The 27,342-nt window shown below is 38.1% G+C and overlaps 1 protein-coding gene across 1 annotated transcript in view; it reads right to left on the bottom strand.

Moving 5' to 3' along the window:
- The window catches only part of clstn2a (calsyntenin 2a), a 162,300-nt gene that overhangs the window by 39,263 nt on the left and 95,695 nt on the right, over positions 1-27,342 (bottom strand). Inside the window, exons 3-5 of the mRNA XM_004542435.4 lie at positions 5,406-5,601; positions 3,252-3,363; positions 3,004-3,100 (exon numbers count right to left, since the gene is read on the bottom strand). Of these exons, the coding sequence (XP_004542492.1) occupies positions 3,004-3,100; positions 3,252-3,363; positions 5,406-5,601 (405 nt within the window). The remainder of the gene's footprint in view (positions 1-3,003; positions 3,101-3,251; positions 3,364-5,405; positions 5,602-27,342) is intronic.

Here is a 27,342-nt window from a genome sequence, read left to right as displayed (position 1 = left end):
AAGCCCATTTATTTATACCAGTCTAAACAATGGTGCTTTGGGTTCAATCATTTTTAATTCTAAATTTACTGTCTAATTTTAAGATTACAGTTTACGCCACATCCATTAGCAGAACTACATGCTGCAGCCCATTTACGCTTTATCTTGTCTTGCACTTCTCTCAGTTCACAAAATTAGTATTTCTCTATAAAGAAAGTCTAACTAATATGTTTCTTCCGAACAATAATATTGTGCCTGTAAGGGCTTTAAATTGAATGAGCCAGACAACGGTAAAAGACTGAGAGAAAAAGACCAGGAGGTTGAACTCAAAAAGTAATAAGACAAAATATTAAATACGAACCTAAGAGAGGGAGATACAGTAAAGAAAGCAGTGTATGTGTGTGTTTGGATTACACAGATCAGTGTGGATGTGCAGGCTCAGAGAGACAGTAGTGCAAATCCCAAAGCTGAAATTTTATATAGGCTGATAAGCTCAGAATAGCACTTAATCAAAAATAAAATACACTCCTCCAGTCAAGTAGGACTGGCGTAAAGCCACAAAGGAACACGGGAAAACTCAAAACAATTTAAGAGGAAGGCAGCTATCTGTCAAGTAACTTTTGAGCTATGAACCAATAAAAAGCTACCTCATGGATTACAGTATTATTCCAATAAAAAGGAATATTTCACAGTTGTCTGTTTTTCCCTTTTCAAGATGTATTTTATTGTTGCATTAACATTAATCTGCTGAGCAGACAGCGTTACTTTAAAATCATCCTCGATATTATGCCTTTACACAAAGTTGTTCTCCATGGCCCGTTCCATTATTCATTTTAAAGTCTTCGGAGCATTCTCGGGCTGTCTCATGTTCGTCTTTGGCAAATTTCAGCTGGCTGAGATCACAGTATTACATGTATGGCTGAGGAATAGTTTTCTTCTTTTGAAGACATTGGGCATTCTGTTTGTGTTCAAGTGGGACAAGAACCTCACAGCCGTTAAAGTTAGAGTAACTGTATTGGAAATATAAAAAATTTCTCATATGATAAAAATTAAAAATGATTTTTACCAACAAAATAAGAGATTGCGCTACAAATACAGTAAGGTGTAAGGTGGAGAGCCACTACTATATCAAAATACACTATATTTTGTTATTCTCCAGGCAAAATGCTTTTGTGCTCTAAATATATGACATCTAAAGTAAATTAACAAGTGCTATTAGACTAAATTAAATTGACTATTACCATAAAATGAGTGTTTAACAGTCTTTAAAAAAAAAAAAAAAAAAAGAGTTAAAGTAGTTTAAAAAGAAGTTAAACAGCAAACTATCGTAACTGCTTAGCCAATAAGATTGTGGTGTCAAGAGACAAGGAAGGTGTAGATGAAGATGTTGTCAATACAAACTTGTGTAGCGTGTCTACAGTCATTTGTTTCAAGTATATTTCCAAGAAAACACAACAAAAGCCATTCCAATATATAAAAGTGAAGAAAAACACATTATCCAATTAAAGAACAATTTCTCCACTTCCCAGAGCTGGAAGGATTGAAATACACAATTCTATCAAGTGACTGTTAGTTTGTGTTTAAAGCAAATAGGTCTTCCTCCTTAACTGTAATGCAATGAGTAGAAGATGTAACACACGCACTGGATAACAAGAAATACACTGTGTGACCTCAAAAAGCTTTAGAGCACAAAATACTTATGCAAGAACTGGAATGAGACAATCAGCTTATGTTTATATTGTTACCTAGATGAATGATATCAGTATAGATGTATAAATAATGCTGACTATGATTTAGTGACGGTTACTTGTGAGGTTCCACAGGGTTCTGTGCTGGCCCCTATGCTGTTTATACTGTACATAGATGACATATGTAGCATGTCGAAATTGTTAATATTTGCTTTATTTGCTAATGACACAAATTTATATTGCACTGGGGAAAGGTTTGGAACAGCTTTTGAATATAGTAAAAGTGAATTAAACATTCATAAACATCTGAAAGAATTTCACAAGAGTGGCTCACACTACATTTTTGAGTGTGGTAATTCACTTTAAATTATGTCGACAGGTTCACACAAACAATTCCCAAATGTTCAACATAAAAGCCTTAAAAACTAATATTATATAACATTAACAATATCTTTAAAAGTTATATATACACATACTCTGTTGTTCCTTGAAAGTTTCACAATTACCTATTGTGTGAAGGTATGGGGAAACATCACATCACATCAATTCAGTTTATTTGCTACAGAAGAAATGGTAAATGGTAAATGGCCTGTATTTATATAGCGCTTTACTAGTCCCTAAGGACCCCAAAGCGCTTTACATATCCAGTCATCCACCCATTCACACACACATTCACACACTAAATGAAAGCTAAATGAATTATAAATAGATCAGATTATTATAAACCAACCAAAAGACTGTTTATTAAATTGCATGCTTTAATATTTTATGACTTAGTTGATCTCTGCACTGCACTGATAATGTACAAAGCACAAAATAATCTCTTTCCAGGACGTATTCAGAGGCTGTTTCAAAGGTATGTTTAAAAAAGCAAGGTCAAGATCAATATTTTAAAAAAGATGTATATCTGTAAAAAGCGTTGAGTGATTGTGATAGGGAATTAAAAATCTGTGTGTTTAAAACTCAGGTCATAAACACATATAACAGTGAGGTATGATTATCACTGTTTATGAAATATTAGTCTTTCTACTTGTTTAATGCTTTTTCTTGATTTATTATGTTCTTTGGGATGTTTCTGGTGATATTTACTGCAGTTAGAAAACAGCAGGTGTGAGTACCTAAAGCTTCAGCCTGAACCTATTCGGTCAATTCTTTATGTTCTTACCATTTAATTAAATCCTTTATCATCAAAACATTTTTTTTTTATCATTTTTTGTTTTTGACTTAAAAGAAATGTTAATAATGACCAATTTTTATTTTTATTTTTTATGTGATTGCTCCTAATCATATCACTTTCCAGCCAGACAATAAGCCACGCATGTACAAAAACACTTACCATTGCGGTCTATGGCAAATGGCGTCCCGGCAGTCACAATTTCATAGTTGCAGATCTGGCTGTACTGTGGTGAACAGTCCTGGTCCCAGGCTTCCACCTTTAACAACCAACATACACTTTAATCCAACACAAACACAACTAATAACATTGTTGCTGTGTACGCTTCTTGTGGCATTGTTAGACCATATTCATTTATCTGACATACTGATTTTAACAATAAAGCAATGATAAAAACAGAAAACTGATACCTGCAAAATGCTGTCATAGATCTTTCCTTCTGTTATTGATGCCTTGTACAGAGACTCCCGAAAGATTGGGGAGAACTCATTGACATCATCCACCTGGATGTGAACTACAGCTCTGGATGTAAGAAAAAGTAGAAGACAGAAGATGCTGGTATGAGGGATTACACACTAGGTAAAATATGTAATTAATGTGGAGCTGAAATGGGTAAATAGGAAGACTAAGGCTAGGGAAAAAGCACAGATTCATCCCCTGAATGTTTTGCAAAGCTGGGTTGTTGTTGTTTAAGCTTCAAATTTTTCTCGCACCTGCTTTTCCTCTCCCTACATTCAACTCTGAATTCACAATATCATCAGCTGGAAGGTTAACGCAGCTCTCAGATAACATTTGTGCACTAAAGTATATAAATGAAGCAATAACGCAGATGTATCATGAAGTTTTCTTCACCGGTGACCTTTGCTGCCAGCAACTCCCACCGTATCTGAGCAAGCACATCTGGCTAATTAATGACATTAGCTTAATGAGGCCTATTTAGAATGTCACGCCATGATAATGTGACACACACAGGGTACAGTCTGTGTCATTCATCTCCCACTAAAGAAATTCATCACAGATCCCTGAGCTGATAAATTTCTCTGCATTTCTCGCTCTTCTCCCATAAGCGGTGTCTTATTTTAGCTGCTTGGTGCTTCTGACTGGAGAACCAGAGGGTTTGATTTGCTGCTGTCCATGCCAGTCTGCCTGTCTGTCAATCTAATTCACATAGCACCGCTACACAGTTTACAGACAGACATTATATTGACAAAGCATTAGGAGGACATATCTTCAGACATATCTGCAACAGCTGTGACTGCTAGAGTATAAAGGACTGAGAGACAATAACAACAGAAGAAAGGAACTAGGAGAAGAAAGACTCAATCTCATTATCACAGTTATTCTTTTTTGTAACTCGCAGTGTAATTTATGAAGGAATTTATAAACAAAGCTAAACCTACATTCAAATGAATGCAAAGCCACAGACATTGCATAAACACAGTACTGTGGCAAAGTACTGAGTCACCCCTCATTTTATTTTAAATATTTCGTTTCCAAGGAGCCAGACTTGCTCGCAACATTTAAAAGTGGTCTTAAGTTTTTCAAAGTTTCTCGACATACTTTGGCTACTTTTTTACAGTTATCAGTCCAGACCTTTTTTTGGTCCATTTTTAGAGGAATGTAAATTTTAAACTGTATAAATGATTTTAAAATTTCTTTAGTTGAATCTATAAAAAATGACACAGGCATAAAATATTATTTTTTGCACTAGCAAGGTCATTCCCAAAGAGCTATAAGCAATAAGCAGTCTGGAAAGCATCTGATTGTCAACGGCTTCATTTTTTAACATGACAACGATCCCAGACACTCTGAACAGAACAAAAGGCAGCCAACATCCAAGGAAGAGCTTTGACTGTCCTTCAAGAAGCCTGGAGAATTATTACTAAAAGTTATTTTAAGAAATTGCAAGAAGGTTTCCCTAAGAGAGTTCATGCTGCGTCGAAAGATGGTTACCAAATACTGACTTTCAAACTTATTAAGTTTGTACAAACTCTGTTTTTAGTCCTATATGCACTTATTTCCCATTACTACCACCATTGTTATCATTATTGTTATTATTATTATTGTTACCACCTAAGAAATATAAAGAAATCAGGGGTGGCTCAAAACATTTGCACAGTTTGCATTTATGACAACGACTTTGCTGGAGATGTTTTTCTGTTTTTTAAACACTGGCATTGTTTTGTTGTGTTTGCTTCCCAGAAGTTAATGTGACTCACTTGAGCAGCTGCCTTTGTAACTCTGACATGTATATTTTGAAGATAAAGTCTATTATTTGTAAGACGTTGTTTTGTCCACCCCCTATAAATCAGCTATAGTTGCAGCTACACAAATGAGTCACACTGAGATAAATAATAACAGGCAGCGCCGTATGTGACAGTTTTAATACTACATTTTCATAAGAGAGTTTTCAGAAAATATACAGAATTTCACAAAAGCACAAATAAACAAGACACTTCCTGAAATGTTTGGCGCACTATAAAAAAGAATCTTTAACATAATGACGTTTTATTGATTAAAGCTAAATCGAATGCAGACACATGAACAGTCGCAGCTTGTCTTACTTGTGGGATTTCTTCCAGTTTGCACCACTTGGGCCGGCCCCACAGTCATAGGCCTGGATAATAAAGGTGTACTCTTTCTGGCTCTCACAGTCCACAGGGCTACTGGCTCTCAGCACTCCTTCTCCTGATGTGCGATTCAACACCACGGCCTCAAATGGAGCATCATCGCCATTGATCTTAAAGGCACAAATCTCCCCTAAGAGGAACAGAAATGAGGAAATGTTACATTTAAAAGGATTACACAGTCAGAAGTAGTGAGTATTTGTTTTGTTTTTGTTTTTTGAAGTGCAAAGACACTGATTTTTAGATAGTTTCGAGTAGGAGCTAGGTGGCTAATAAAAACCTTCTTTTTGATCTTTCTTTTAAAAAAATAGACACAAAGATGAAGAAGACAAAGGCAACACAGAGTCAACATCTGCGCAGCATGTGGTTCATCAGTGGACAGACACTGATGGGTACTTAACATGAAAGCAGTCAGCACAACTATCAGACCTACAAGCAATTTAAGTCCACATTATGTGAATAAACAACAAAAAAAGAAAGCTTTGGGAAATATTTCTTCTCTCCTCATTCATTTAATTTTCTTTCATGACACTGTTGGTAAAAATCTTATTATTTTGCTTTGTTTGTTTTTTGTTTTTTTTTTCCTCCCAGCCATTTTCTCAAACACAGCAGTAGCCACCCAACAGCTCAGATAGTTAAAGATGAATCAAACTGCGGGTAATGAAGCAAAACTAACAATAGACACTGCTGGCATTTTTCTTTACAGATTGGCTATCACTTCACATTTCAGTCCATTTCTGGACACAGGAATCTTTGTCAGCATGAGCAGCTCACAAAATCACACTGCGGAGCTCCCGGGGTGTAGTTAAGAGAAAAAATAATTTCTGATTTGTGTCGAGCTGCGCCACCTCAACAAAGGAGTGAATTTGTCCTGTCTGCAAAGTGTTTACACCACACTCTGGCAGTGTATTGTGTTGTGTGTTTGTGACTCTAGCCTCGTCTGCGGCATTCATCCCCCGGCACAAGTGTTCATTTCAGGGATTTGGGAAATCTTTTTTGCGGAGGCAATGAAAAGCTGGTGTGCTCTGACCCTGTGCTGGCTGATATCTCAGAACAGAGTGGGACATAGAGGAAATGCCACTAACAAACACAAAGACAAAGCTCCCTGTCATCGCTGGCTTCTCTCCACTTTAGCTCCTCTCCACTCTCATGCACACAGATCCTTTTAACCTGATTCAACTTTGCAAATCTGCTTTAGGGTGAAGCCAAACATAGTCCTCTTCAAAGTTTGATCCCTTATGAATTTTCAAGATGCCCAGCCCCTGAATTGTCCTCCTTTTAAATTTTGTAGAAATGACAAGTTTCTCAATATCACAGTGGGACACAATTTGCATTTGTAGAAAGACAATATTTGAAAAAGGGAAATAAGCATGCCGGTACATGCACAGACAGGCCTATAGTCTCAGATATGCCCAGATAGGGTGATTTTAATACAGTGCTGACTTAGTGGTAGAAGAAGGAAAAGGTACTTCCACTTAACAGCTTGGAGGTTGGATAGAAATACATTTTTCGCTCCATCTGTTTTGACCAATGCGTTTTTTTGGATTACATTTTAAACGAGAACCAAACAGAGCTTTATAACGAAGCAAGGAAAGAACGAGAGCGCGAGATCGAGGGAAGAGGAGGAAGTACTTTGCGCACACACACACACACACACCCATCCATGCAAGCCTAATAATGTGCATGCATATATAGATTTTCTTTCCCGCCACTTAGTTTGTTCCTCATCAGCAGAGGGAATGCTATAATTTCAACCTTCTGCCGTGCATGGATGAAATGAAGCCCAATCTTTTGGCGTGCACACCATGAGCGAAAAAGGGTCGGTTTTCAAAGTAAATATCCAAATGCATAGATTTTTGCTTCAGGGAGCTGGCCCGTCGCCACGGAAGAGAGGAAAATTCAAGAGTCAGCAAAAAATGGCTCGATAATAACAATCATCTAAAATAGATGGTACTCCACTGCATGCTTCAGCGGCATAAACTGCATCGACACAAAATGTCAAGCTGTCGGGGAACATGTATTTCTTGGGATGTTAAATTGCCAAAATAATGGAAAGGGACAGTAAGGATACATTTAATGAGAAAATGATTCCCTGCAAGCTAACACGTTGTCACAAGGAGCCAAAACAAATTTGCGCATTCCCGCTGCAAATTGCATGACTTGACAGAGCATTTCATTTCTTTTAACTTTCATTTCTATATTTTGGACTGCTCACACTTTCTGTTCAATCTTTATTTTAACCACATCAAACGCAGCTTGTTTAAAAGAAGAATTTAACTTTAGGTCCAAATGGCTAAATCAGCTCTTTCTGCTCCTCCTCCCAGATAGCCATCACTGTATCATCTCAATGGCCCATCATAAAACTTGCTTGACCTAAAAAGTTTTTCCAGAATGTATTTTTGAATCTTTTTGAATGTCTTATAGTCTCTACTTCCTCCACTTCATGTACTGAGTTTGCAAAAGTTTCTAAATTGAATTTGTGCACTAAATGTTTTGCAGATAAGTCTGTTTGTTGCATAGTTTTCTGATTATCACTTGTAAAGTGATAATGTGATAGTCTATATGATAACTAAACACTGCTAAACAAAGTTCCTCTGTGTATGTGTGTGTGTGTGTGTGCCACAGATATAGACTTACCGAGAAACTTTGTGTATTTGTTTGAGCCTTTATTCATAAGAAAAGTTGAGAGAGATAGCAGGGGAATCAGATATAACAAATGGTTCAACTGACTGAGATTCGTTTACAGACTGTTGTGTTGTCGGCTGCTCCCTTTAGGGGTCACCACAGTAGATCATCTGCCTCCACTTCACTCTATCCCTAGCATCCTCCTCTGTCACATTAACCCTCGGCCCCTGCATCATTCCCTACATCTATGAACCTCCTCTGAGGTCTTCCTCTTTGCCTACAGCCTGGACTCTGCATCCTTTGTGCAGTATATCCACTATCCCTCCTCTGCACATGTCCAAACCATCTCACCCATGCCTCTCTAGCTTTTTCTCCAAACCGCTCAACCTGAGCTCTCCCTCTGATGTGCTCATTACTAATCTTGTCCCTTCTCGTCGCTGCTAATGAAAATCTTCATATCTTCAGCTCTGTCACCTCCAGTCTTTTTGTCAGTGCCACTATTTGCAAACCATACATCACAAAAGGTCTGTATTAAAAAACATGTTACACCACTCCTTAAAAACTAGGAATTAGAGACAGTGCCACTTAATAGAAAACAAAATCCAGATTAATGAAACAAGAACTCTTGAGCGCCTAAAAAGAAGGCAGCTGAACTTTGGATTATCCCCTAAAATATCTAGGTTTCTCCATCAGTTGTTTAACCCTCTCAGGCTTAAATTAAACTTTTTGTTGCTAATGCACAACCAAGTCCTGCAGTGGTACTTCTGAGTAAAAAAAACTCATAAAATATGTATGTGGGGTAATCAGGTTGTTAGTTTTTAACTGTTGCAAATCGGCAACGCCTGCCTCGAGAGGGTTAAGAATTGAAGATCTAAAACCTCTCTTCTTTGCCTTCTTTTCAACCACTCACCATGAACTGGATGATTGATAACCCACATGGATGTTAATGAAACGAGAACATTAGGTGCTATAAAAGCACTCACAGGTTTTACCGGACTCCTCTGTTATGACCCCGTGGCTCATAATGGCTCTGCTTAATTAAAACAGCACTGTGAAAATAACAGGGTTAGGGTTAGGGAGAAAAAAGCTTTTTGAAGTTTTTGTTTTTATTTTTTTTTAACGGTTTTTTAAAAGTCAGCAAACTTTTTTTAGTGTTTTTTTAAGAAATCAGATGTGATTGGTGACTGCATACATGCAGCTAAATGACAGTTCGTTTTGATACATTAATTAATTAACGGGGCTTCAAAACTTAAGCAACAGTGGAACAGTTGTAACATGTCAGATGTGAATGACTTACTACAGAAGTGACTGTTACTAAGTACTTTAAATACACGCAGCAATCAGGATCTACGAACACTGATGCTTAAACGTGAAATCTACAGCAAAACATTCAAGAAATGCAATTTAAATTTCTTTCTTCTCTTCCTTTTCATGTCATTTTTCATTTCAGAAAATAAATAATAGACAATAAACAAGTAAAAAACAACAATTACCCTTTATACATAAAGGGTTATCTAGTCACAAAGTGACGATGTTATTTCATAATAACATTAATTTCAAGTAAATCAAATTTTGATGTATTTCTTACTGAACACATTTTTTAAGTAAAACATTTAAGTGTAATAAAAGTGCTGCATAACTTCAGATCATCTCTGGCATTATTCCCTAAAATTATCCCAGTAACAGAAATACAGTGTTTTTTTCATTATTTATTATCATAGGTTTTTGAAAAAGAAATACTCCTCTTAATTCATAATTGCTTGTTCTCAGCTGGAACAAATCCTGGACACCTGGAGGTAATTGATGGCTTTGTACTTAATACATAATCAGCATAATTTTAAATCTTTTAATTCAGCAAATTTCTACGTATTCAGCAGTTTGGTTTAGTGGCATCATAATAGTTTGTTCTGCACACTCTTCTGCTTTTTTTTTTGCAATACAATATTGAGTTGGTGATCGTTTTATATGCATTTCCATATACCTTCAAACCATAGGTCATAGGTTTCATCTGGAAGCTTGTAGAAAATTCCCATTCTGACACCCAAAGACAGCACGGAAACATTGGTCACCTCTGTTGAAAACATCTTTAGGTTCATAACGCAATGCACACAGGATTATGAAAAATTCAAGTAGTGACTTCTAAAGTACTGAAAGCCTTATATGAACCCACTTTCTCAGTCAAGCCTCAACAGAGAAACAGAAATTTCAATCATGTTAATTCCTATTCTTAATCAAATACTGTTGTGACTCCATCTGGTGTGTCTGTGCACATTTGTCTGACTCTGTGCAGAGCGGGAAACACAAAAGCTTTACTGTGACAGTGTGTGTGTGTGTGTATGTGTGGTAGGAAGCTGTAAGACCCTGATTAAAGAGGGTTTCTAAGCAGAGTATCAGGCGGTTTTAAGCCTCGATTCCTTCACTCTCTTGCCTTCAGCACTGATCTCACGGTCACCCTTGCCCCTCAAGTTTAATTAATGGATGGATTACACTTTATCCCACTACTGGCCCACAGATAAACTCTAACACTACACTCAGTCAGACCTGTGTGTGTAACTGAGTAGTGTTACAGTCCTCACGCCTCCTTATGCACCCAATGTTCTGCAAATATTCTATGAATTAAGTACAAACATGCTGCCCAATATGCACAGTGTGCGCCACAAAACACCCACTGAATAAAATCAGAAATCATTTTGAATGCTTTATTCAGTGTCAGATTTTAATGGGACTTGGTTTTTCCTTCGCTATGAGGGTTTTTTTTCTCATGCAGAAAGATAAGAGCTTGAGCTGTGTGCCTTTGGTCAGGTATCCGGTAGCAGTTTGCAAATAATAGAAATGCACTGAGAAAAGGGGATTTATGTTTCTGTTAAATTAGGAACTTCGTAGCCTGCAGTCTAGCAAGGTCACCGGATCCTTGGTAACTGGTTGGATTTTTACAACATTTGTGAATTTCATTGTAGTTATAAATTAGTTCATGAAGACAGAGCTTGCTCTGAATCACACATGGATGATTGTATAGTGACTGAGCAAACAATGTGCTATAAGTCTTCTGTCACCATAAGCTGTGAACTGTTTAAGATGTTCCAACTAGTTTGCCAGCTTCAGACTTAACAACTGTACTTTTAAGGACATTATTTTAACCACTAATGCTCCATCTATACTCAGCAATTCAAAGCTATACAGTCTAATGCAGTCCAGTAAATACTAGATGAGACAGAGCTCTGTATCTACACACACACATTAGTTTTATTGGAAATACATATCGAAGAGATTCAATATAGATGCAGTAGTTGAACATTATAAAGAGCTCTCCTCTCCAGCTACTTTTATTTTACTGTTGTTGTTTTGAGAGAGTAGGGTTGGAAGAGCAAAATGCAAAAGAGAGAAAGAGGATGATGAAGGTTCATGGCCTTATAATAAGCCTTTCCCTGCTGGCATTAAGAGGATTGTCTCCGAAGGTTTCGGTGAAGACACAGAGAGGACACCGAGCACCTGGCAGTGGATGGGAGGCGATGTTATCAATATTAGTAGTGGTTCTTTTGTCACTGCATTTTATAGAGATTTTTAGGTCCTCAGTTCAAGCTTTATTCCACTACTTCAGACTAAAAGACCACACTGCTAGAAGAAAGGCTTACTAATTAGAAAGTAACCAAGGCTTGTTAAGTAAGCTTAGTATTCGATTCACAAGCCTCCATTGGTTGGTATAGTGAATGAAAGCATCTCTTTACATATACTGCAAACAAGGACAATTGGGAAAATAAATCAAGAAGAGTTCTTACCTCTTTAAAACTGAGCTAAAATTACTTCTGAAATGTCTTCTAATGCAAACGCACCAGAATCAATTTTCTCATCTCACTCTCCTCCAGAAAATTCTGCAATAAATAGTCCCACTTTGAGGAGATAACAATCTCAATGCTATAAATTCTTTAGAGCCTGTTTGGCACGCTGAAATGCAGTAAAAAGCTCGGTATTCACACAATGTGCAGTTTGTCTCTGTGTATGGGTGAATCTATTTGCCACTTTAACTCCAAGTCAGTTAAAGAAAGACATGCAGGAGTAATTCATCAGAGTCTCCTTTAGATAGCCGGCCACTTCCTAATTGCATTTGGGAGATTGTCGCACCATCCACTTGACCTCAGGGTGACAAAGTAAAAGCTTACACAAATGGGACGCACACACGCAAATGCACAAGCACACACACATTTAGGTTATCTATTCACCCAGGACTGCTGATGCCTTAGACAACACAATATAGGAATGGGGAGAATTCATTATCAAAGACAATACACATTCATTCTGCTAGGGGCTTTGGAGGTCTGTGATGCAATTAGTGTTTATTGGAAACTGAAGTTGTGGGATTGGAATTCACCAGATGAACTGTTGCTGTCAGTGAAGATGCAGCTGTGACTTTAATGCTGAAGAGGAGAGCATTTTGGCCTAAGTGCCTAAAACCATTAACCGCTGAATGAGGCACAGTCTCAAACACCTGGATAGCAGTGATAGAAAGATGATAGTTTGAGTACTATATGCTTCAGCCGCGTGCTTTTACAGCAAACTTGTTCAGTAAAGATGGGTAGATAAAAAAAAAAAGTTGAATTACATCAATAGCATAAGAATAGAAGAGGTCAGAGAAGTGGATTAAAAAGTGAGGCAGAGCGGGCAGAGACCCTGTAGGGGAGATGGAGGCGGGAGGAAGTATACAGAGAAATACCAGTGTGTGAGATAACTAAAGCAGGTATAAATAACACTACCAACCTCTTGAGTATCTCATCATGGTTCTACTCCTCCTCCTCCTCGCCACCTTCTCCTCCCCATGCTTCATCTCCCTTCCGTTGCAGTAGCTTTCACAGCGGTAAGCAGTTATTTAGCTCTTAACATCAGCACTCAGATGCACCACTCAGCCTTGCCCTCCTTCACCCCTGACACACCTCACACACACTCATGTGTCTACACTCTCACTCACCCTCATCACCTCCTCCTCTGCACCTCAGTCAGCTGCTGTTTAATATAGGTCACCAGCTAACAATTTAATAGCTTCCTGCTCTTTCACTGATCACACACGCAGCAGCTTATATTTAAACACGCTCCTGGCCAGGATCATGCTGCTTTACAGTCATAATAATATATGACATTTTTTTAAGATCACTTATCAATTTCAGGGTTACAGGGGCATTGGAGTCTATCCCAGCTGTCACAGGGCATCCCTCTTCACGTTGTTTGTCTCTGGGTTGGAACACAAAAACAGTGCAACACCGATCAATTTAAACCATAAATCCATTCAGATTCTCTCTTTTTCTATCCTAACACTTTCAAAAGGCTCCAATTAAGCCTCACTAGACAGGTTTACAACTTAAAAAGCACTCATGTCAACTCTCAAGATTTTCTTTGAAAGCTTTGATAAATTAAACCTAAATTGTTGGTCAAAGGTAGAAAAATGCATATTTTTATGTCAGCCAAATTTATTTTAGTTAAACAGATCTATTCTGAATTAGGACTGACAGAAACAACAGTTGCGCATCTACAGCTTTGCAAGCTTAAAGAGTTATGGATGAAATCTAGTCATGTGAAAAAAAATAAGGTTTGCATGTAGTACTGTTAAGACTTAAGTGCCACCTCCATCATTGTAGAAACACCTGTAGCAACAATGCTTTAATGAATTGTGTGAAACGATCAACCTCTCACATTGTTGTGAAGGAATTTTGGCCCACTGTTCTTCAGTCAATTGAGGTTTTCGGGCATTCATTAATGCAGAGCTCTCTTAAGGACAGACGGCATCACATCTTCCTGGCCGACTTAATCACCGAAAGGTCTCCAGGCAATGCGGCTATAAAACAAGCCCAAATCATCATCGCTCCATCGCCAAGTTTGAGAGTTGGTGTGAGGTTCTTGTGCTTGTTGGGCTTCTTCAAACATGGTGCTATCCATTATGGTCAAACAGCTCCACTTCGGTCTCATCTGTCGGACGTGCCTGACTTTAAGGTGAATTTGTTTGGACGTCCACTCCTGGGAGGACTGCGGCATTGTGCTAATACACACCTGACCAGTTCATCAAACTGTGAAAAATTCTGCTATTACAGCGGTGCTCACACTTGCTGACGATCAATTAATCAAGTGTAACGGATTAACAGCACCTGGCTGTGCTTACCCTCTTAATGGCTTTGGAAGCAATAAGGGTGTATTTGATTCTTCACAGGACTATGTAGGCATCACAAAACCTGCTGCAACTCACCCTGATGAGGCTATATCTGTACCAAAATTCACTGCTACCCATTCAATATTTGCTAAGACATTTCAAATGTCAGTAGTAGCAGAGACAGTGAGTCAGCCTCTGGCTGAATATGATGCATTAATTGACAGACAGAAACTCGACTGACCAACATCCGAATAGGCAGGTCCATGTTGCTATCGTATGTCAAATCATTCAAGCATTTTCTTCCCCTTATATTAGAAGCAGATAAAAGTAATATCTTCTTTTTCTGTTTTATAATTATAAAAGATTATTATAAATCTGCAGGAGACAGGAAAAACTCTCATTAAAAAGAACCAATTCCCCGAAGCCTACCTGCTCTCCTATTAACCTTTTTGTACTGAACATCATCTGTTCATTATCTTTTCAACCAAATCACACCTCTTATGAGTGACGTTCAAATCACTGTGCTTCTGTTTCTTTGTGCATTTTTTGACACCCTTCTGCTGGGCTGCAGGCAGGCTAGTTGTGAGATAATTACAGATTTCCAGGTACAGCAGGGAGTTTCCATAAGCCTCTGAGCTGTAAATGTCACTGTGGCTCTGACTATGACCTCCGTCAGCTCAGCGGCACACTGAGAAGAGAAGGACATGGCTCAGTAGCTTAGACACACTGACACAGATGCTCTCACAAACCTCCTTTCATGAACGGATTTCATGACTGTTAAATCACATTTTCATCATCTCTGTGACTCTGTCACACTAAAAGCATGTATCGGAAAAGTTTAATTACGTGCTCCATACAGTCACCCTCAGTATTCAAACAGCTGACTTTGTTCAATAAATGCATGTTTGACATAATTTATTTATTCAGAGGTCACATGCTACTCAGTGGCCAGGCCTATGTTAGATCTGTAACTATTAAAGCTAAAAGACAGAGAAATTTAGGAACAAGAATTCCTTCTGCTACTTGCCAACCTTTTCCAGTCTAAATGCTGGACACTTTGATTCACTTTGATCCCTGCTATTCATTGGACGTCAGTCTAGCTCAAGTTGAGGCAAGTTGTATAAAGAGCTTTGAGTGCTCAGAGTAAAGCACTATATAAGAACCAGAACATTGGTACACATGACACAAATCCATGGTATATGCAATAATTTGTGCTTGTCTGCTGCAGCTAATAATTAACTTTTCTCTGGCCTTTGTGCTATCATCTTTCTTAAATGTAAGACAAGTGCATAACTGTCAAAGCCAGTTTAAAAACTGAACTGATGTTGAGATCCAGGAACTCTCAAAATAAGGCCTGCTCTCTCACTAAAAAGATAAAGATGCACTGTAAAACCCCAGGCAGCCTGCGCTGTTATTTACAGAAGTTTAAGACTGGTGACTTCTCCAGGTTGTGCCCTGCCTTCACTATTTGGTTGAGGTAGGCTCCAGCCTCTAATCCTGAACTAGATGGATTCAATTCAATTCAATTTTATTTATATAGCGCCAAATCACAACAAAAGTCGCCTCAAGGCGCTTCATAGATACAGAGAAAAACCCAACAATCATATGACCCCCTATGAGCAAGCACTTTGGCGACAGTGGGAAGGAAAAACTCCCTTTTAACAGGAAGAAACCTCCGGCAGAACCAGGCTCAGGGAGGGGCGGGGCCATCTGCTGCGACCGGTTGGGGTGAGAGAAGGAAGACAGGATGAAAGACATGCTGTGGAAGAGAGACAGAGGTTAATAACAGATATGATTCAATGCAGAGAGGTCTGTTAATACATAGCGAGTGAGAAAGGTGACTGGAAAGGAAAAACTCAATGCATCATGGGAATCCCCCGGCAGCCTACGTCTATTGCAGCATAACTAAGGGAGGATTCAGGGTCACCTGGTCCAGCTCTAACTATATGCTTTAGCAAAAAGGAAAGTTTTAAGCCTAATCTTAAAAGTAGAGATAGTGTCTGTCTCCCGAATCCAAACTGGAAGCTGGTTCTACAGAAGAGGGGCCTGAAAACTGAAGGCTCTGCCTCCCATTCTACTGTTAAATACTCTAGGAACAACAAGTAGGCCTGCAGAGCGAGAGCGAAGTGCTCTAATAGGGTGATATGGTACTACAAGGTCCTTATGATAAGATGGGGCCTGATTATTTAAGACCTTGTATGTGAGGAGCAGGATTTTGAATTCAATTCTGGATTTAACAGGAAGCCAATGAAGGGAAGCCAAAACAGGAGAAATATGCTCTCTCTTTCTAGTCCCTGTCAGCACTCTTGTTGCAGCATTTTGGATTAGCTGAAGGCTTTTCAGTGAGTTTTTTTGGACATCCTGATAATAATGAATTACAGTCGTCCAGCCTGGAAGTAATAAATGCATGAACTAGTTTTTCAGCGTCACTCTGAGACAGGATATTTCTAACCTTAGAGATGTTGCGCAAATGGAAGAAAGCAGTCTTACATATTTGTTTAATATATGCGTTGAAGGACATGTCCTGGTCAAAAATGACTCCAAGGTTCCTCACAGTGTTACTGGAGGCCAAGGTAATGCCACCCAGAGTAAGAATCTGCTTAGATACCATATTTCTAAGATTTTCAGGGCCGAGTACAATAACCTCAGTTTGATCTGAATTAAGAAGCAGAAAGTTAGAAGCCATCCAGGTCTTTATGTCTTTAAGACATTCCTGCAGTTTAACTAATTGGTGTGTGTCCATCCATCCATCCATGCATGCATCCATCCATCCATCCATGCATGCATCCATCCATCCATCCATGCATCCATGCATGGATGGATGGATTTTGGGCAACCTACAGTAGTACTTACTGAGCACTGTTTAGATGCCACAGCATGCATGAGTATTGTTCCTGATCATGTCCATCATCTTATGATCATATCTTCTTATGGCTGCTTCCAACACACTAGCACACCATGTCACAAAGCTTAAATCCTCTCAAAACGGTTTCTTGAGCTTGACATTAAGCTTACTGTACTCTTATGACCTCCCAGATCTCAATCCTATACAGCATCTTTGGAATGTGGAGAAATTGGAGAGTCACATCATGGACGTGCAGTCGACAAATCTGCAGCTTTCATATGAGTATGGCCCGAAATCAACAAGCACCTTGTTGAATCTGTGCTACAAAGAATAAGGCTGTTCTTTAGGCAGGAGGGAGTCCAGTCCAGTATTATAAAGGTATAACTAATGAAGCTGCCGGTGAGAATATATTAAGTAAGACCTACTAAAAGCATATTTTAATATGCAAGAGCATTTATTAAATTATCCTATCAGGCCTCTATGATGGAAGGGTAAATGAACAGCTGTCTTTATTCCTTCATTTAAAGGCTCTTTCTACCACTTTAACCATCCTTTGAATTGTGGTTTTTATCTTCACTACAAATAAAGGCTTATCTTTTTTACTAGATGTTTGTTTTGTTTTTTAAAACATTTTTGGGGGCATTTTTACATTTAGTGGATAGTGGAGTGGTAAAGATATACAGAAAAGTGGGGAGGGATGAAGGGAAAGAAACCCAGCAAAAGGTTGCAGGTCAGACTTAAACTCGTGTGGTCATCTGCAAAACCCACTAAGCTATCAGATAGCGTACACTTATGTTCTGTTTCCTGTTTACTATCCAAATGCCTGTAGAGCTGCTGAATCTGAACACAGTTTTACACAAACAGAAGGTTTTACTCGTCGGCTTTTGCAATCTGTGAACAGACTGCACCATGGAAAACAAAGCAGATAGATTTATCCATTTCATTTGTTTCTCTGTTTAATCTCCCCAGGCACTCTGTCTTCCTCCTATTTGGTGCGAACAGATACATAATCATTTTACACATTATGTTATAGATGTTTAACTATAGAACGCGTTAAAGCAAACATCACATCAATGAAATCTGACAGGTGCCAATTCAGATCCACAGGAGACCTTTTGCATGCTAATACACACTTATTAAAATGACATCACTGAACCATCAGTCAGGCGGGCCAGCAGGGGGGTCGCCTGTGGGGCGAGACTGCACGTAGCATTCATCAGGACGGTAAATTCAGAGAAAACATCTCAAGAGAAGGTAATGAGCAGTGTAGTTCTGATATGCTGCAGAGGTTAAGATAACCTAATCTGTCAACTTTCATTGATCTCTGCATGCTGCGTATGTTAGTCGTAAAAGACAGCAGGCAATAGCTCATGCATGCGCTGCTGTCATGTTTGATCATTTGGCAGTTCCTCAGCTGAAGTAAATGTAAAAGTGTCTTTTTGTTTTTAGAGAGAACAGCTCCATTCATTTATACAGCCATGAATCACAGTGTGAAACTGGAACAGCAGTAACAATAGATTTGAGTTTTTCATAACTGTCATATCTGTTTTGTCTATTGTGAATACTGTAACAGCATTTAATTAGCTAGACAGAAACACAATTTTCTTTTAAAGGAAAATAATGCATACGCACAAAGCACATAAACGCACATCCTGCTTGTGGAACAGAGTTTGATCGGTGGCGTGTTAAAAGAGTCAACATCCCAGTTGGTTTACTTTGTTCTCTGCGACTGTTGAATAAGTGTTTTTTACATAACATTTTAATCATGATGTAAAGCATTAGCATAGAAAATACTATCAATTCCATATGATAGACTAGCATTTAATAGTTTAGTAGCTTGAACAGTTTGTTACTTTGTTATAGATAGACAGATAGATGTAGAAATAGAAGGATATAGATAGATATAGATACAGAGATATGACTTCCATCCATATTTTGCCGTTGAATGACTACCCACTAACACATTTAGTGATGTCTCACTAATTAGATTTTGTATGAAATTTCGTCCATTATGCCAAAATCATCATATATAACACCCAACGCGCACGCACTGCGAGTTGACAGATTCATCACCTCACAGCGACAGCCCCACTCGTGATAGTTAAATGACAAGAAAAGGTCAGCAAAAGGTCTTAGAAGGGCAGGAACGGGTTGATATTAGATTGTCTTCATCCTTTTGTGCCATGGGAGGAGGAGGAACCTCCTTATTCCCATCCGTCCTCTTTTTTCATTTTGGCTTTATCCTCCCTCTCACAATTAGCAGAGACAAAGAAATCCTCAGGGGTGTAACATTAGATAAAACCTGAGAATGAATACTAATAACCTTACTGGAAATGATAAATTAGTTCAGCAGCTGCTCAGCAGAGCTCCAGGTGGTTTTAACAGTATTAGCACATGAGGGTGCTCAGCTTTAGTTTTTCAGAGTACTTTTGGAGATATTAGTTTGCTGAAAGACTGCAACAACCTAAATCTTGCTGGAAGTGAGCTATCTTTATTTAATGTAAGTAAATGAGCATAAGCATCTCTGTTAAAAATAAAATGAAAACAAATCGGTGATTCATGCGTTTATCTTTTCATTGAGATTTTCCTGAAAGTGTACACTTAAAGGGAAGCTGATCTGCATTTACCTTGAGTGAATATACGACATGGACAAAAGTACAGGGCAACCAAAAAGAGCTGCTCAGCCACGGAAACCCACACCATGAAGCTCCTGGTTTGGAGCCCTGCAGTCACTGAGTCAGCAGAGTGTTGCTTTTACTCACCTCAGCGATCCTACTCTGTAACTTTACGTGGTCTGTGAAAATTTAATTGTAAAATTGTTATGAGAAACATCCTTCGAGGAGCAACTTTTTCCTTTCTTACTTTGAGTACAATTCAGAGTCTGTACTTTTTCACTTTTACTTGGGTAAAAAAAGTTGCTTCAGTACTTTTACTGGAGTATTTTTTAACCCAGGTGTCTGTACTTCTGCTTACGTAAAGAAAGTCTGTACTTTTGCCACATTTGGTAACAAATTACTTTCTTTGGCAAGTGATTAAGTAAAATGCTGCATTATGTAATACGGTACTTTTTAAAAATAATAATAAGAACACTGTGTCTTATTATTATTCTTTAATTGGTCTGTTTAGAATTTAAACTGAAACAGCAGTCACAAATCATTATTATTCGATACTCATACAGACCTTTGGTGCTTTTCAATTTCTTCATTCTGTTTTTAGTGGTGAGTCGAAACAAATTCCATCGAGGATTCAAATTCTGGCGAGTGTAAAGTTATGTGAAGGAGATGTAAAATGAAAATGACCATAATATAGAGGAAAATCCAAAGAACTGGGATTTATTAAAAAATCTTTCTGAAAAACATGTTAATAAATGCTGTATGTGTGATAATGTTTGTGCATCTCCTGACCCTATCTCGTCCCATTGAGAAAGTCATAGACAAAATACAGCCATATATGCATGCACTAAGATCATGTTAGTGAGAAAATGTCAATAATCACTCCAAAATATTTGCTTCATGAGCACGTCATAACATCAATACATACACAAACTACCTGGCATTAATTCAGTGGCCAAGTGACATTGCCAAAGGATTTCTGAAATACTTAGCATCTTCATGGAAGGTATTTGGATTTTGCACATTTTTTCAAAGTCATTTCCAACAACAGGGAGGGAAATTGAGTCATTTGCAGGTAGTGCAGAGGTAGGAGAGTGGTTATAAGTATATGTTAGCTGGAACTCTGACTTAGCTTTGTGCAGCACTTGACTGATGGCCGCCGCTGCCCTCATCCATTACTCTGTCACTTGTTTGAAATTGCCTTTCAAACGTTCTGGCACTTCTGGAAAAAGTGGGTTCTCCTCCCTTTTCTCCTAACAGCAGATAGAAGCCATGGTGCCATGCAAAGATGCACAAAAATCGTATTTTACTTGCTCAGCTGTCAGATCCTGTGCGACCACTTCAGAGATGATTTAGCCCTGTGCTGTGGACCGAATGTCAACATGTGTGAAAAACACAATGGGCAAAAATAATTAGCAAGGGTAGTGGGGGGAAAGTGGGCACATTCGTCAACAAAAAAAAGAAAGAAAAGATATTTGAATGACATAACTGCAGTTTTGACTGGATGGGACAAATAACACTGACTCACTTGGTTCAAGTGTGAAATTCTGAATTTTGTTTACAGCTTTCAGTTTATCCATAAGGTAAAAAATACAGTATAAGCTCACAGCAACCAAAGGCAATGCGGCAAGGGCAGTCTCTCCTCTTGTCCTCTGCTCGGTCCCTGTGTGTGGGCTTGGTGGTGACATGACAGCTCATTCCTAGGCACTATTAATGACAGAGCTCCCCTTTTCTAGTGCTGACTATCATCTATCAACCAACGGCCAAAGCAGTCATTGCTCCTTCACTAAATTACAACCCACTGCATGAGACATAAAACTGGATAATGGGCTGAAAATTAGCAAATTACAATCATTACACTGCCATAATTGACCCTTGAGACCCGTGTGCAGAAGTACACATCAGCCTTAAGGTAGTGTGTGTGTGTGTGTGTGTGTGTGTGTGTGTGAGGCTCTTAATTAGGAGTATATTGGACCGTGAGGATGGAATCTAATTTAGTGAATAGCAGCAAACCCAAAGCTAACTGGCAGTAAACAGGGAGTCTTAGACTGTTGACACCCTCAAATGCTTTTGCTCTACTCTCCGTTAAAAGATTTTAAAACATAAAAACATGAAAGGGAGAATTGTTAGATATAACAATGTACAGGGATAGGACAGCCTGAAAAAGCAAGGCACAAATATATGTATTTGTATATGTATTATTTCTAATATTTCTCTCTTTTTTTTTTTTACAATTACAAAACTCTGGAAATCCAAGAACTTTGGAAAGACTGACTTGTATGATGGTTCTTTATAGCTCTTACATTGCAGCTGAGGTCATGACAAAAGTTGTCAACTGACAGGCTGACAATTTATTAAAGGGACAAATGTTGCTGAGAAATAAGCTCCACTAATTAAACTTGATAACTTTTATTCCTGCAAATGTGAGCTTACTGGATGGATCTGCAGTTAATCTTACTATATGCACTATATATCTTAATATATACACCACAAATCTCGTTCTGTTTGTCTGTCTTTGTGTTTGTTTATTTGTCTGCAATCTCATCCTAGACCTAGACTATGAGGACTTGAACCACCAAACCTGGCACACAGGTACATCCGAGGCCCCTGAAAGTTCTTAACTATTTGAGATATTATAATGACATCACTTAGCAATGGGTTAAAATGTGCCATTCTTAGCATTTGTGCCACTACAACACTTTATAAAAGCATCCTATTGTTTTAATTGCATTACAGTGGCATGTCATTAATAGCCACAAAAGTTGCATTATATGTGGCATATTATAAGCTGTAATGTTGTCTAGCAAGAACCTACCGAAAGGCTAAAAAGACCAATTTTTACCATATATACAACATCTATCACATATATTTTTTTTAAATCTTTTTTTCATTGTGATTAAGTATGTCTGAATCACGGCTAATTCATGCTGTTGGAACAGCATGAATTAGCCAAACAATAGTGTAGCATTGGCATGTATAAGTTTTATTAAAACATTAAATTAAAATGATTAAAAATGTAATTCAATAAAAATAATAGATGATCTAATAAATCTAATCTAATAAAATGATTAAATGTCAGACTACTTCAGTGAATCTTGTCAGATTCACAAACAACAGAGGATATTTTTTCTGTGGTTCTGTACTCATATATTGTCCTGGATATTGAAGTACTTGTGTTCCTCCATTCTCATCATATATGCTTATGTCATTGTTGTTGTTGTTGTTGTTGTTTTGCACAGGTATCAAATAATGCATTTTTAATCAATTCAAAACACGACACATGATGTTATCACATGATAACATCATGTGTAATATAGGCACAGATTCTCTGTTGATGCTTGTATTTATCCAAGCACTCCAGTTCATACCCATCTTAAACTGGACAGGGGAGAATTTATTTCATATAAATATAAAATTACTTCCATAATTAGTCTTATGTCATTTAGACAAGATGCAAATTCAAGCACTCTGTGCCTGTGTCCCCCAAAATATTCAATTAGCCTATTACATGGACTTTTAATGAAATAGCAGGAGCAGCACTCAGCAAGGTCAACCAAAGAGAGCAAAATATGCGAATTACATTTCTGTGACTACCAGAATAAAACATGGAATTGAACAGCGTCAAATACAGAAGTGGAGTCTAACTGACTTTTAAGACTGATACTGATAGTCAGAGATGGGCAGTAACGCGTTACTGTAATCCAATTACTTTTTTCAGGTAACAAATAAAGTAAGGGATTACTATTGCAAAAACGGTAACTGGCAAATTGTTAAACTTTGGCAATAATGTCAGACCACCAACAAATGAGTCAGACTCTAAGTAGAAGTACATTCAAATATTTCTAATTCAGTAGATTTACACTTGATTTATTATCATAATTTTTAATCATAGAGTTAAGTTTTAGGGAATCAAGTAAGTGTTGACTCATTCTGACCATAACCACAGCCTACCAGTTCCTTAAGAGAGTGTTTATATGCAGGTGGTGGTTGGTCTTGTAACAGTACATACAAATATAAACTGTAACAGAAGGATTTCTTTAAAAAATAGGCAACAACATCAACATCTCCAGTTAAAGCGAGTCAACAAATGGCAATTTGTTTTCTCATTATTTCATTCCTTCCGTCTCATATTTATCTTGGTCATTATCCAGATTATTGCAAGAACAGGTGACAGAACAACAGAGGTTTAAGTGGTTTACAACAAAAGAGAGGTGGGATGGCGTTAGGAGGGTGTAGGGGTCATGGATGATGGAGGATAAAGTTAGTCTGACTAATTCTGATATTGTACACAGGTCTAAAAGCCAGATTATCCTATTTTATGGTCGCATGAACAAGGCAAATGGAGTGAGGAAGATATGCAAATTGCTCTCTAATTGGCCTGTCAGGTTTCTGAAGCCCTGTCAAACCACTGTCAGAAAGAGAGAGAGCAGGGGCCAGAGCCAGGGAACACAAAGAATTACTGGATTAGTTTCAGCTGCTATTCACTGCCCATTTCATTAAGCAATTTCAGCTCACACCAGGACCATGGGTCAGTGCTCCATGCTTGAAGAGCAGATTTTTCAGCTGTCATTTTGACAAGAGAGGCAGCACATCTCAACACTGCCTTCCTCCTCCACACATTGCTGGCTCAATGAAAAACACAGATACTGCCAGTAAACAAGCGTTCACGAGCTTCCCTTCACTGTAGATGGTACCAGGAAGGCATATTCAAGTGTTGAAAAGGTGGCAAGAAAACATTAGGAAACAAAACGGTGAGCAACACATCCTCATCCCCTCACAGATTCAAAATTATTTAAAGAAAAAGTCTCTCCTCTTTTTCCCCTTCATCAATACTTCGACTAGTAATACCAGGGTAAGTTTGTGGAGCTGTGTTCGTAGTATTCAATACGTAAATTAATTTGATATAGGTTATTAGTGAGTAGGGAGAGTTTTCTAAGCCCGGCTCATTAGCAGCTACAGTGTTACCAATGACATGTGTGGTTTACTTGGATACTTGTAGAAGATTTATCACTCAAGATTATGAGAAGTTTAATTATTAAGTGAATTTGTAATTTCACACCAAATGACCCTTTTAAAGCGGCCTTTGATATCAATATATTTAAATATCTGATGGCTATGATATGAGGTTGAAATACTGAAACTAAATGTGGATTTTCAGGCAAAAATTCAACATTTAACTTACAGGCCCTGTACAGCGGAAGATACAAAATAATAAATAAATAAATAAATAAGTAGGCTTGCTCTTAGGCTCCAGCATAAAGTTATCCAGTCATTCACCCTAAAGCATGAGGAAGAGCCAAAGATCTAAAACAATAATGCTGAATCTTGTTCATAATATGTGTTTTTACTGCCAAAAGTACAGGAGGAAAGACTTTTAGTGTCACGTAAAACCACTGTATTTGTCAAATGTACCACTGTCTTAGCTAATGTGGAGTGAAAACCTTCAATCTAAAGAGTTTGTTTCCACACTATATTACCTACAGGTATATGTAATCAATGTTTTTTATGACTTTTTTTTTTACACATCTTATAATCCTACAAACTTATGCTACAGCTGCAGTTGTTGGAGACTGTAGAACAACCAAAATGACTGTGTGCAATGAACTTGCAATTTTGCAAAACTTTGAAATGGTTGCTTTGAAGACGTGGAATAGGTCTGCCACAATGGTGATAAAATGGCAATACGATGGGTTCAGTCTACAATCAGTCTGCACACACTAAACTACTTACATTCAGAGTCCAGCCAGAATCTCATTGACTTTAAATAAATAGTTACGTAGTTGCTGCAAGACGGTGATTTAACTGCAAGCTGATGTGGGCACTCAGCAACCTTGCCTTTATATAAGCATATAACCAGAATACCAGATAGAAAGCCCTTCAGTCTCCTATTGCTAAGACACACGTTGCAGTCAGCTCAGCACAGACTGATAATCAGTGCATTGATGAATTCTTCTGTTTTTTATGGTACAGTCTATTTTACAGGTAATTATCTGACCCCTCAAGGCATGAATATAAAAGCAGCAACATTTGTCCCTTTAATGAATGAATGAAACAATTCTACATTTAAAAAAAGCTGTCACAGGTGCAGCACATCCCATAGATATACACAAGCACACACAAAAACACACTCAAAACCTCAGCTCATTACAAGTTTGGCAGCCGCACACACACTAAAAGAAATGGAGAGTAATCGGGAAATTGAAAATCATCGCATAGTGTCAAGAATTGAGAGACAGATCCAGTGTAAAATAGAAAAAAATTGGGTAATAGGGTGATAATAGAAGGGTCTGAGTCCTTTGTAAAATCAATCAGAGGCTAAGAGGTTGCTTGACGCCGTGAGCAATTTGACAATGCATTGACGACAGAGCTCCAGTGGAGCATTACTGGATGTGTAATTACTATGACCATCTTATATGGATCCAATTAGCTTCCTTCAACAGTGAAGAGACATAGCACTTCCCATGATATAAATGGACTCTTTCACTGTTTGTCAGTGTTTTCCGATAAAAGGGTAGTACCAGATCATAAGTGCATCTTTTCAGAAACAGGGCATTTAAGATGATTTACTCATTTAAGATGATTTGAGTTTATGATACACACGCTGCATTTTCCTTGAAACAAACCAAGGATGAAATCAGCCTCATACCATAAACAGACTACATCTGCTGAGCTTTAAATTCTGTAGGCAGGAACCAAAGGTCTTATAACCAAGCGCAAGAATGGGCAGTACAGTTAAACACAGGTGGGACATAAAGAGGAAAGAGTTAGTTTCATCCTTTATGGTCACTGACAATGAAACGCTACAAGTTGAAAATAAATGACCACCTGTAAACACGAGAACAAAAACCCACACATCACCTGCAGGCCAGGCGGCAATGCTAGTGCTATTTAAAAATCCCCAACTATCAATACAGTATTGGATGCCTTAAAAACTCAATAATATTTACTGTTAAAATTAATAAAAGCCATAACTCATTGTTTTATATTTAAATATTTTAAAATCAGCTATTAAGTGCAATAAGTGAATCCCTTGATAGTAAGCCTAACAAATCATATATTTTAGTACATTCAGTTGCTGAAACCAACCATCCATCTATTTTCTTAAAAGCAACAACTTTGGATGTCTTTATTGGATTTACTGGTGATTGTTCATGCTCAAAGTCTCTGAACAGGGCTAACACACCAAAATCAAGCATTCACACTTGCAGCCAATTCAGAATAACCAGTTTACCTAACACTGTGGAAGGAAACCAGAGTACCCAGAGAATCGACACAGGCAGAGGGATAAAACATGCAAACTCCACACAGAGAAACCAGCAAACCCAAACCTGGGATTTTCTTTCTGTGAGGTAACAGTAGCCTCTGCTTCGCTGTGCCACCCTGTACTGCAGAGCCTGTATCATATTTTAATAAATGTAAAAGCCTTCACAGATGATTAAAAAAAGCTGGAAGCCATTCAATCAGTTTTGTTTAGTGTTTATTAGACATTATGCTCTGCAGACCAGCTGGATGGGCCAACTTATGGCTCTTTGGCCAAATTAAGCCTATAAGACATAAATTAAGTAGCACAGCTATACTACAGTTCCACCTCCACTGTGGATTTGTTTATGTGTCGACAAAGTACACAAACTTTATGGAGTTGTACCACTAATGCTCCATTAT

Source organism: Maylandia zebra, linkage group LG18, assembly GCF_041146795.1.
Source record: "Maylandia zebra isolate NMK-2024a linkage group LG18, Mzebra_GT3a, whole genome shotgun sequence".
Taxonomy (NCBI): Eukaryota; Metazoa; Chordata; class Actinopteri; order Cichliformes; family Cichlidae; genus Maylandia; species Maylandia zebra.
The sequence above is the reverse complement of the archived record's forward strand: the minus strand, read 5'-3'. Positions and strand labels throughout refer to the sequence as shown.